Raw genomic sequence first — 12,942 nt, forward strand, 5'->3', positions numbered from 1 at the left:
TCCACCCTGGGCACTGAAGCCTGCGCTCTACTCCCATTTGCTGTGAGTTGCAGGCCCCAGAGAGAAAGACAGATAAGACTTCTGACGTCGGAGCTCCCTTGACCTCAGTCATCTGAGATCACTCTGGCTTTGATGAAGCTGGATCTCTTCTGAAAGACATATGCCTTAGTGTGGGTTGTTGTCCCATTGAGGGCTTTCTGAATATGACTGTAGTGCAAAGGGTTGGGATGACTTACCAGACTCCAGTAAGACAGTAGCCCACATGACAATTTTGTGAGGAAGGGTTACACTACAGGCATCTCCATATGAAGTTGCAGACTCACGGGCATGGGGCCTTTATGGGCCACCAGTCTGTCTCTAAGCCACGATTTTACTCCTGAGGTCACCACACCCAGAGTCTGCTTAAAGTGCCACATTTCCACTCCCATATCGACCTATACAGTGTATCTGTCTAACTCCAAACTCTTCTTCCAAGCAGTGTGCTAGTGACTCGCTCATCTGTGGGTCCATTCAACAAGCATTCCCGGGAAGCATATCAAGTGCTGGATGCTGGGGCTGGAGCCATCACAAATCCTTGGCTAAATAGCCTTCTCCCACATCCAAACAGCCTGAATTGTGCCATGATCCCTTCTTTCTAGTCCTTAGCCAAGGTCCTTGCTAAGTTGACTTGAACTTAGGCTTGTTCCCACAACCCCTCTTTGCTATATATGTGAATGACCTATTTGTGACTCCCCACAAACCATAAAGTGGTGGCAGGAATGGTGGCAGGGATTTTTCCATGAGGACACTAACTTCCAAAGCTTTCCAACCTTCAAAAATTAGATGGACACCATGGACAGTTGTAGACCTACAAAGTGTGACCATCCACAGGCTGACCGGAGGTGGCTCTCCTTGTGTGTTCCAGGGGGTGTCGTGTGCCCAGTGGTCAGCAGAACAGTGCAGGGCCCAGGCAGAGTTCCCATTGGCAGGCATCTTTCTCACACCTGCACACTGGCCAGCATGCATTTCTGAGCCATGGAGCCCAGGTCAGGGCTATACCCAGTCTTGGTGAATGGCAACTCCACCTGCTCTGACCTCACTGAATCTCTTCATTCCCTTTCTTTGATCTTCTTGCCTTTAGTCCAGTGGTTCTCAACCCATGGGTCATGACCCTTTTGTGGGGTTGAATGACTCTTCACGGGGGTCTTCTAAGACCACCAGAAAACAGATATTTACATTATAATCCATAATAGTAGTGAAATTATAGTTATGAAATAGCAACAAAAATAATTCTATGTTTGAGGTCACCACAACATGAGGAACTGTATCAAGGGGTCTCCGCATTAGGAAGGGTAAGAACCACTGGTCTAGTCATTAACATAGGGTAAGCTTTTAAATATGCTGGTCTCTGGGCCAAATTTGTCTGTGGCCACCCTTGGATGAGAGATGGAAAACTGTACAGAATCATTGAGAAGAGATTTAAGTCACAAGTTTTGCATGGACCCAAGCTGGTCTGGTAGCACATGCCTGTGATTCCCATGCTTGAAAACTGGAGGCAGGAGGATTCTAAATTCTCAAGGTGAACCTAAGCTACATAGTGACATCCCATCTTTTAAAAACAAGGTCTAGACATCTGTCCCTGGAAAGCCTTGAACACCTCCTGCCTTTGCCTCCAGAGTGCTAAAAGATTGGCACCAGAAAGTATGACCTGCAGATGTGGCAGCACTTCCTGCTGTAAAGTGTTGTACCCTGCTGGCCTCTTCTGGAAGGACCTGGATGCTGACTTTGGGTGGCACAGCAAGTGCATCGCACCTTTTCCATGTGGATGCTGAGGAGGGTGGGTGTCCACTTGGTACAGGTAAGGGACTGTTCATAAATGCAGCTCTTTGTTGTCCTTCCAGTGATGGGTCCTGCCACCGTGATGGTTGAAGCTTTTGAGGTTTGATGACGCTGCAGCATGTATAGTGTGGAAGATCTCCTGATTTCTCATGGATACAAACCAGCCCGAGATGCCGCAGCACCATGTGAGGACAAATCAGAGAGATGCAGGTCGACAAGGACAGGACCCCGAGCTGGCCAAGGCCTATTGAATGGGTACAAGGATGGCGCTACAGCCCATACGCACAGTAGGACATCCCTGGGGACAGGACACGTGAGCAACTCTGAAAACCGCATCAGCAGGCCAAGAGGCCACAGGGAGCACCAAAGCACTTCTAGAACTCCTGAGGCACGGTAAGCTTTGAGTTGACCCAGAGTTTTCTTTTGACTTGGGAGTTTGACATTGGGTTATATGTAAGTAAATCAACTCTTCCTGTTTGGCTGGGTTGGGAGAGAGAGAAAGAGAGTAAAAGATGGGGCTGAATTTTGCTTGGCCTACATTTGGGATCTGAGGTCTGGTGGTAGTCAGCACAGAGCTGCGTAGCAGACCTGCATCCCCCCAGCCCCCATAAACAGTCTCATCAAGGCAAGCACAGCATCTCCTGGCTCTGATTTTCTTCTTTTTTAAAGTGCTTGGCCAATAGGAAGCATCCTGGAGCTTTGTAGAGCTCGTTCATGCCACCCGACACAAGAGTGCCATGTACTTTAAAAGTAGCATGTAGAGTTCAGGGAGTTGGAAGGGAGCACGTGCTCCTCTGTTTACATGTTCACCTGTAGCATTTGACCCATCTTGCCTTTGCACCGATGTTGTCCCTGTAATGGTTGTCCCATCTGAGCACAACTATACCTGTGTGTGTGGTTCCTTATGAAAGAAAATGGGGGTGGGAGGTTGGCAGGAGAATGCTGGTAAGAACAGGAATTCAGCCACCATGCAGAGGAGTCCTGAAACCAGTGTCATCCCTTCATCAAACAGTGCTTATCTTGGGAAAGTAAAAGTATATAGAAAGCAGAGTTCTGGGTGTGCAGTGTACTCTGGGGCTGGCTGTAACCAGCCAGAGGTGACAAAGTGACAGAAGCTAGGGTCCAAAGAAATAAACATGGCATTAAGTTAAATGAATGGGTAAGAATTAGCCGTCTGTGGTCATAGGTCACTCTTCAAGAGAAAACCTTTTCCTAGTTGGGCCCCAGCTTCCAGATAGCGATGGAAGGGGCTTTGTTTGAAGAGTATTCAATGCCTTGAATGGTGGGCAACACAGAAGCATGCAGGGCTCTTCCTGCCTTGTATAGTAAAGGCAGGCATTCTTTACATTAACCACTTGGGTGGGCTCAGGAGGGACGCCAATGCTGCAAGGCTAGGAAGGGCTTTCTTAACCTTGCTCTTCAAAAGTCAAACCTTTGTGGGCTACTTCTTGGGCTTGCCATCCATGCTCCTCTGGAAACATTCTAGCTGGCGGTTTCTGGAGGGGAGTTCATATGAGAACTTTACTGCCAGGCAAACTTGGGCTTGATTTTCTCCTGCCTTCTCTTCTTTCTGCTTTAAGGCTGCATCTGTCTTTCTTTCAGCTTGAATCACAAGGCACCAAGGTTGGCCTGGACACCAGTTTCTTCCATTTCCTACAGAGTTTGAACTGCACACACTTTTTTTTTTGAACTGCTTTTTTGATTTAGAGAACCCTTTTGAACACTGGACTCAGGGTTTTCCCTTCCTTTGTATAGGAGCAAACTCCTGAGACCCACCAGATACCCCTTCCCAACCCTATGCAAGTAGGCACAGTCTCTTGTAAGTAGCCTCTGTGTTGTGAGTGAGGTGATCAGATGACTAGCTGTGTGTCACACTGGTGTGTTTTCACGTGGACGACAACGACTTCTCTTCTGTGTGTTGCTGAGATTTACTGATCAACCCAGAAAGCGAATAGTGGCTCTTGGAGAAAAGGGTACCTTATAGAGTAGAAAGAGAAAATGCAATGTGTGTGCAGAAACCCCTGCCCATGCAGGTATCCCTGGATGACCTGAAAAGGCACCTTCTTCCATTGGTAGCCAAATGATACTGAAAACTAGGAGGCATGTCATAGGAAGTGTTTCCTCATCAAGAAGATGTTGCTTTGGGGGGAAGTAAGTGGGTGCCAGTATTGAACAACTCAAACAGTTCAACCTAAAGATGAAACCAAGCACACCACAGCACTTGCAAATCCTGCATCCGAATGACTAAATGATGTTCTACCAGCTGCCAGCCTCTGGTCTCTTGACAAGTGCATCTGTGGGCTTGTAACTGGTTCTGTCCCAACAGTGGCCTCTGCTGAGCTGATCCCCAGGTCTCCTGGGCACATGGGGCTCTGGATGTTGAATTCCAAGCTGTAAGGAGGCTGGGCAAATCACAAGGCTCCTCTAGTGTCTCCCCTCTGGCTAAGGACTGACCTATGTGTTGTCATTGTCCCTACATCTTGAGTTAGGCCCACAGCACCTGGCTACCATTCTTGGAAAGGTAGAGGCCAGTGCATGTGGAACCTCAGAGTGAGCATGAAGGCCAGCTGTTTTATTTTGCCAGCTTGTAGAGACACAAGCAGGGCAGCGATGTTGTTTCATAGAGGACGAGCAGGAGGCCTGGAGAGTGTTGGTGGCTTGTCAAGGGCTACTCTGGGTAGCAATGGAGGGATACTAGAAGCTGAGTATCTGTGGCTGCCACCCTGCATCAGTGAAGGTCCTGGTCACACTTCCAGTGTGAGAGCCCTCAGCCTGTGAGCTCTTCCTCCAGCTGCTAAGTGCTGACTGCCTTCACCTTGTGTCCTCTACCCTCTTGGGAAGGTATGACTGGGTCCCTTCCTCTCAGTAGGCACTGAAGGGATGCATGCTAATAACTGCATTAGATAATGTGTACAGTTCTGCTTGTCTGTGGACATTGTTCAGTTATATGTATCAATGCAAGCAAGAGTTGCCTACAGCCTGGCACTCAGCTGAAACATCAATCAAGGGCTTCTCTAGATGTAATTAGCAAACGTGCAAGGTACTTGTTTCCTAACCTTGAAGACATTGCCCAGAGCTCTCACCACTTTTAGATCAAGTTATACTGAACAGTCAAGACAGGAATGATTAACAGTTCTGGGAAACAGAGGTGAAGGGATGTGTGAACTTGCTAAGAAGCTTTTATGTTCAAGTGGCAAAGATGGGGCCAAGAGTCAGTTCACACATGTGCAGTTTATCCAAATTAGTGACAAGAGATAACTTGCTTTCTGAAGCTCAATGTCTGGGATTCTGCTTCTATAGCTGGACAGCATAGAAAATAGGCTCTAAGCCCCAACTGTGTGACCATTCTCAATGGCCAGCCTGGCTCCCTTGCCATGATGTGACCCTGGTTTCACAGTAGGCCCTGTAGCTGCCTCCTTCCTGACCAGCCTGCCTTTCCTGCTGCCAGGGCCCTGGCCTGGCTTAGTCACAACTGATTCCTCACCTACTCTCCAGGCTTTCCTGTTGCCCACAGGAGACTCTGCCTTCCCAGTACCACTTCTGCAGGTCAGCCCCATAGGAACTTTCTCTCCCTGAATTCTCTAGCATGGCCTCCCAGCCTCTGGGATTGCCTTGTCCTGAAGGCCGATACCTTATCTGCTCTATCGGCAACCCTATTGCTGGCGCTTTTGCTTCATAAATATTCATTCTTTAACAAAGTCACCATGCTAGTCTGGCACTATGATGTCCAGGCATTTATCTAAGTATGTCAGCATGTCAGACTTCTGGGATAGGTGACGGTCTTGCCTGCATTGAGACTGGCAGGCTTAGGTTCCATGGTAAGAAAGAAGAGGAGGGTTGACTTCCCAGCTAGGCAGCTGAAGTGGCCACCATCCTCTCCCCTGTGGCACTGCAACTTGAAGGAGGGCTTATTTTGCATCACAGTCCAGAGAGCACAGTATACATAATGGTGATACTGCCATGGAGTTGAGAGGCTGGACCACGACAGTGTAAGTTTTTGGCACAGCTTGTTTCACATCCTGTTCGACAGAGCACAGACCTATGGGGCTATAGCCTGAAGTAAAATAACCTCCAAGACCCACAGCAATCTGGTCTGCTAGCTAGCCTAAACCTCATAAGTTTATATAGCCTTACTAGAGGAATTATTCATCCTGTCTCTCCTTGTGGATAGCCTTGGCTCTTGGTTTTGTGCAATCCCCTTTGCTGGGCAGGCCCTTCCTCATGTGGACAGTGACTATGCCCCAGAAACAGGTTCCAGGTTTCTGTTCCATAATGGTTGTCCTAAGTATGCTTTCTATTACTGTGATACAACACCATGACAAAAAAATAAAATAAAAAAGCCTTAGGAGAAAAGGATCTATTACATCTTACATCATCAAAAGGAGTCAGGGCAGAGATCACAGAGGAGAACTGCATACTGGCTTACTCCCAAGCCATATTCTGCTACTTTTTTGTATAGTCCAGGCTCACCTCCTCAAGGCTCAGTCCACACTGGGCTAGGCCTTCTTATATCAATCAACACAAACATGCCCACGGGGCAATCTGATAGAGGCAATGTGAGGTGCCATCTTCCCAGATAACTCTAGGTTTGAGTTAAGTTGACAACTGAAGCTGACTATGACATGGTTTAACAGCAGGGCCCACAGCTGCATGACATCTGTATCTCTGTAAATTTTGAGAAAATCGTGTCTGGTGTTGGGCAGCAGCAAGTACTTCAGGGTACGTCCCCTGCAGCAGCCAATGAGCCGTGGAGGTTTTAGTTCCCATAGTGAGCCATGATGAGGGCAGCTTACAGGCCATGAGACACTGAGCGTATGGCCCTGCTGTGCTCTGAGTATGGAATGTCTTTTGGCAGGCTTATGTGTTTGAGCACTTAATCTCTACATGTGGCACTGCTTTGGGAGGCTGTGGGACTTTTAAGAGGTGAGGTCACATGGAGGAAGTGAGTCATCTCATGCCCCTGCTGCCATCTGAATGTCCCCATGGCACCCCATGATAAACTATGAGCTGAGAAATCTTTTGGCTGCTTAGTTGCTTTTGTCAGACATTCTGTCTGAGTGGCAAGCAAACAAGGAAGACTACCCAGACACAGATGCTCACATCACTCTGCAGAAACCTGGTTCATATACCCATTACCTGGCATTTTCCCTGTTCATGTATCATGCCCTTCTCAGAGAGCTACCCTAGAGGCTAAGGAACACTCACTGGGACCCTTATATCATCAAATGGAGTCAGAGCAGAGATTCACAAAGAACCCAAAGGCGGAAACTAAGACAGGGACCACAGAGAACTGCTTACTGGCTTACTCCCAAGCCCATATTCAGCTACGTTTTTATATAGTCCAGGCCCACCTTTCCAAGGGCAGCACAGCCCACATTGGGCTAGGCCTTCTTACATCAATCAACAATAAAAAAAAAATATGCTACACAAACATGCCTACAGGGCAATCTGATGGAAGCGATTCTTCAGTTGAGGTGCCCTCTTCCCAGGTGACTATCAGGCTCCACTGAAAGTGACTTAAACAGAACAAAAACTCATAGGCCACATCCCAAGCTTTCTTGCCTTGTGAATGATCACACACATTTAGGAGCACATACATGTGGGCACAACTACAGTGCACACACACATGAGCACACACACACACACAAGAACACATGTATAATCACACATGCATGGTCTACACACATCAGCACATACATGCATGAGCTCACCCATTCATTGGTGCACATACATATATAGCACACAGCGAAATGGGTGGGACACCATAGACGAAGCTTCATGCTTCCTTAGCTCCCATTCAAATATGTGAAGGCTGTTATCAGTCTTCACGGGTTTCCTTAATGTGTTTCCTGTGGAATAGTGGAATCAGAGGAAGTTGCAAGCTGTGAATAAACAGCACAGAGATTTGAATCTGAACGTCACCCCACAATAGGCTCTGCTTTGCTTCACTTGGAAGTTCTTCTTTCTTCCCTTCTTTATTTCTCCCTCCCCCTCCCTCCCTCTCCCTTTCTCCCCTCCCCCCCTCCCTCCCTCCCCCTTTCTCTCTTTCTTTCTTTCTTTCTTTCTTTCTTTCTTTCTTTCTTTCTTTCTTTCTTTCTTTCTTTCTCATCTGTCAGTTACTGTGAGACTAACTTGTGATTATCCTGCAGCAACAGCACCATGACTAATTAGAGACTGAGCAACTGAGGATGCCTCTGATGCCGCTCCAGGCTCTTGTCCTGGCTGGTTTAGAACAGGTGGATAAACATCCATTCTCACTGGTGCTACTGGGTATTTTTAAACAGTTCTTTTTTTTCTTTTTTTTTTCAGCTTCTCTCACATCATACTTATAATGGTTATCTTTAAAAGAAATGAGTAAATGCTTAAATTTAACACCAGCTTCTATGTCTCTCTTTCTCTTTCCAAAATTCTAAGCCCACACACTTTATCTTATGGGCTTGCTTCATTTTTTTCAGCACAGGGTGCTGTATCTCAGCCTTTTCCCAGGGGACAATGCTGAGCTAACATGCTCTTATGCTAGCCGAGTCCCAGGTCTCTCCTGCCCTCTCCTCGAAGGCACTCGCTCACTTTCTGGGGAAGCACCTGTGCTACCAGTACCTCCCACCCACGCTGCCACATTTCCTTTGGCTACAGAATTTGCTCAACAAGGGTGGTGGTGGTGGTGGTGGTGGTGGTGGTGCTGCTGCTGCTGCTGCTGGGGGTGATGGTTAAATCCTTGAACCAGCGTCTTGCAGAAACATAGTAGCAAGGAAGGACTTCCAGAGACCTTCCTGTGTTTTGAGAGCTGCAGCTGCACCAAGAGGCTTAGTCCAGGTCCATGGGAGGGTTGCTCTTAGCTAGAGTTCTGGCTAAGATAGAGAGGTAGGAAAGGCCCCTGGTCAGTCTAGGTAGGAGGTGAGCGAGTGGGCAGCTAAGCAAGAGGATCACTATTATGCCCTCGGGAGGACTGTACTAAATTCTTTAGGAGAACAAAGAAAACCCAGGTGGCATGCAGCTCAGCAATGGCTGTAGGTGGCCTCTAGGGTACCCTAGAGACCTTATAGCCCTAAGGTCTCGGTGTGATCCTGTCTTGCACTTCTTCTGTACTCTGCCTGCTGTGAGCTCAGCTGCTAAAGAACTGGATTGGAAAGAGGGAAGGCCCACACACCCACTCAGCAGCTGAGTGAGTGAGGATGAGGACCTGGAGGCAGGGAGGCTGCTTGAAATGGGTAGAAGTGAGAAGCTAGAGTGTTCTTTCATGTCTTCAGTGGCACTGAATAGACTATACTTACTGCTCAAGAAAGTCTGACTCGGTAAAAAAAAAAAAGTATTAATTCCAATTTGAGGAAGTAGTTACTCTGGAATAGTCTGCCTTACCTATTGCATTTACCTGAGAGCAGATGGGTGGACGGTTGCCCTTCCTGTTTTGTTTTAATAAACCAAACACTGGTTTGCTCTGCATTGTCCTGTGGAAAATGGGTGTAGCTTCTTCCTTAGCGACCAGTTGTGCTGGGGAGGGCAGCATCTTGCTATACACTCAGCCGGATCATTGGTTCCTGCTATTGTCAAGGCCTAAGGATGATTACAACCGAGAAAAAAGAAAACGTACTAAAATAGCCATCAGCTCCTGACGGCACTCCGACTTCCTCCCTCCCTCTGTGCTTGCTTGTGCTTCTTTCCCTGGGATAGAAGAAAGAGTGTCGACATTACCTGTCCACCAAGAATTTATCACAACTAGGTTAGTAGTAGTTAGTAATAAACCATATTCTCTGTTAGGTACTATGTGAAACATTTTGCATTCCACCTGATCTCTCCTCCCTTGGAGCTCCCAGAGGCAGAATTGTTACTGTGTCTGCATAGAGGGAGGCATCGGAGGTGTGGAGGTTAAGGATTTAGCAGCTGTGCACATTTAGAAAGTTGTGATTCTGACACTTAAAACCCGTGCCATCCTTTGTAAGCCGGGGCAGAAGGCTCACACTCCTGGTACCTGGTCACCTTCCTTACCAGCACCAGCTGTGAAAGGCTCCAAAGGGGAAGCAGAATCAGCCATGAGTCCCTGCTGATGTGGCCAGGGAGCCAGTGCTCAGGCGCTAGAGATATCTGCGATCGCCCTGCGAGGGCGTGTCTAGAAGCAGTGCTCTGCCATTGGCATTCCTGTGGGCATAGGAGCCCCGGCACATTCCTCGTGGGATGACTGCTTCTGCAGTAAGGAAGTCCATAAAGCACCTCCTTCCCTTCCGCCCCTGCCATTTCATCCATAGATGAAGGGACCCTTAAATAGCTAGCATGACTCAGAGCTGGGGCAGACCCTCTTCTCTTAGGAACACTCTCAAAAAGTGTTTATGCAAGATGACAGACTTGATGCACACACACTGAGCCCACTCTGTGTGTCAGCCGCCAGCCCAGTGCTCTGCAAACTGTTTTTCTTTTACTACCTCTCAGGCCTGTATTGCTACCCTCTCTACTGATTCTCGGTTTTACATTTTAAAAAAGCCTACTTATTTATTTTGTGGTATTGGGGTGTGTCCCAGCATGTGAGTGAAGTCAGAGACCTGCTGCCAGCTCTGTCCCTCCACCATGTGGGACCCGGGAACTAACTCAGGCGGCCAGGCTTGGTATCCACCATGTGGGACCCGGGAACTAACTCAGGCGGCCAGGCTCGGTGGGGTCTATACCTGTTTAGCCATCTCACTTAATCAGGATTGTTATCCTGATACTGCTCTACCAGGCAAGGAGGTGATTCAGAAAAGGCTTGGCACTCAAATGAGAGCAGTTGAAGTCCGGTGCTAGCTCAGTGTGGAAGAGACACTGTGGCCCTTAGCACTATGGCAGGGGTGGATTCCAAGTGCCTGTACTGTTCCTCTTCTGAGCTACTCTTGATGGAGCCCAGGCTCCTGCACAGGATGCTACAGCCTGTGGTGTTGCTAACTGGCTTCCACCGCCTTTATGCAGGTATTAGCAAAAGGCACTCCCCAAAATTGCCATTGAGAACTACTAAATGGACTATCTGAGACCATTGAATAGATCTCCCTCGCTCCTCATTTAGATGTCTACAATTAGTGTATTAGTCAGGGTTCTCTAGAGTCATAGAACTTATGGATAATTTCTAAATAGTAAAGGAATTTATTGATGACTTACAGTCGGCAGCCCAATTCCCAACAATGGTTCAGTCGCAGCTGTGAATGGAAGTCCAAGGATCTAGCAGTTACTCAGTCTCACGCAGCAAGCAGGCGAAGGAGCAAGAGCAAGAGCTAGACTCCCTTCTTCCAATGTCCTTATATTGTCTCCAGCAAAAGGTGTAGCCCAGATTAAAGGTGTGTTCCACCACACCTTTAATCCCAGATGAAAGGCATAGCCCAGATTAAAGGTGTGTTCCTTAACTCGGAGATTCAATCTTCTGGAATCCATAGCCACTATGGCTCAAGATCTTCAAACCAAGATCCAGATAAGGATCTCCAAGCCTCCAGATAAGGGTCACTGGTGAGCCTTCCAATTCCGGATTGTAGTTCATTCCAAATATTGTCAAGTTGACAACCAGGAATAGCCACTACAATCCACCCCTTGTCAACTTGACACAAATAATATCTCATGTTCACATGAAACAATAACAAGGTTGTAAATACGCCTAACATGATATAACTATCCCTCGTACAATCGCAAACGCATTAGTAAATTTACAATGGGCATTCATATTACTTTATAATCCTCGTTTCTGCAACTGGTTACGTGGCCTTAATTGGTATTTATAACTACCTTCCTCTACTACCCATTCTGTATTTCCTTCACCTTCAGCCAGCACCTCAGCAGGTCTTGGCTCTTTTCCTGGAGGATTGACCCATACCTTCATTCCTGATGGGTCTGCGTCCTTTGTCATCCTGCTTGGATTAGGCTGTTGTAGTTTCCCATTGACTTTAATCACAGGACATGGTAGTACTAAGAGACGCCCTAAGGGATCTCCTGCACTCCAGACATAATCTTGCTTACCACCATTGTGAAGAGGTAATCCAATTTCCCCATGGTAATCTGGATCTATCACCCCTCCTAACACTGTTATTCCTTTTTTAGCCTGTTGGTTTAAGGGCATTAGAAGCCCAAAATGACCAGGGGGAAGTCTGAGCTTCCAGTTCAATGAAATGTTTGTTGTAGCTCCTGGTAGGAGCACTCCCCTCTCTGGAGCCAAAACTTCTAAGCCAGCAGAACCTAGAGTTATGGGGACAGGAAGCAAAAATTTTCCTAGAGGGTCACTAGGAGTGATAGTAAGTGGAACTATTCCGTTTTCCACCCCTTGATTCCTGGACCCATGAATCCTGGCTATGGGTGAAACTGTACCATATATCGAGCGCTGATTCAAAGCATATACTGCCTTCTGAAGAACTCTGCCCCAGCCTTCCAAGCTGTTACCACCTAATTGGCGCTGTAACTGCGTCTTCAAAAGGCCATTCCATCTTTCTATCAGCCCAGCTGCTTCAGGATGATGGGGAATGTGGTAAGACCAGTGAATTCCATGATCGTGAGCCCACTGTCGTACTTCTCTGGCTGTGAAATGAGTTCCTTGGTCAGAAGCAATACTGTGTGGAATACCATGACGATAGATGAGGCATTCTGTCAGTCCGTGAATGGTGGTTTTAGCAGAGGCATTACGTGCAGGAAAGGCAAATCCATAACCAGAATAAGTATCTACTCCAGTAAGAACAAAACGCTGTCCTTTCCACGAAGGAAGTGGTCCAATGTAGTCAACCTGCCACCAGGTTGCTGGCTGGTCACCTCGAGGAATGGTGCCATATCTGGGGCTCAGTGTTGGTTTCTGCTGTTGGCAGATCTGGCAATCAGCAGCAGCTGTAGCCAGGTCAGCCTTGGTGAGTGGAAGCCCATGTTGCTGAGCCCAAGCATAACCTCCATCTCGACCACCATGGCCACTTTGTTCATGTGCCCATTGAGCAATGACAGGGATGGCTGGGGAGAGAGGCTGATTGTCCACAGAACGGGTCATCTTATCCACTTGATTATTGAACTCCTCCTCAGCTGAAGTCACCTTTTGGTGAGCATTTACATGGGACACAAATATCTTCACATCCTTTGCCCATTTGGAGAGATCTATCCACATACTTCTTCCCCAGATGTCTTTCTCACCAATTTTCCAATTGT

At 47.5% G+C, this 12,942-nt stretch overlaps 1 protein-coding gene across 3 annotated transcripts in view; it reads left to right on the forward strand.

Annotated features, from left to right (window-relative positions):
- Jcad (junctional cadherin 5 associated) overlaps positions 1-12,942 on the forward strand; it is a 92,078-nt gene that overhangs the window by 56,403 nt on the left and 22,733 nt on the right. For all 3 annotated transcript variants that reach the window (XM_006525904.3, NM_001081963.1, XM_006525903.3), the window contains exon 2: positions 1,881-2,211. In XM_006525904.3, the coding sequence (XP_006525967.1) occupies positions 1,937-2,211 (275 nt within the window). In that variant the 5' untranslated portion in view covers positions 1,881-1,936. The remainder of the gene's footprint in view (positions 1-1,880; positions 2,212-12,942) is intronic.

Source organism: Mus musculus, chromosome 18 (assembly GCF_000001635.26).
Source record: "Mus musculus strain C57BL/6J chromosome 18, GRCm38.p6 C57BL/6J".
In the NCBI taxonomy this organism is placed as follows: Eukaryota; Metazoa; Chordata; class Mammalia; order Rodentia; family Muridae; genus Mus; species Mus musculus.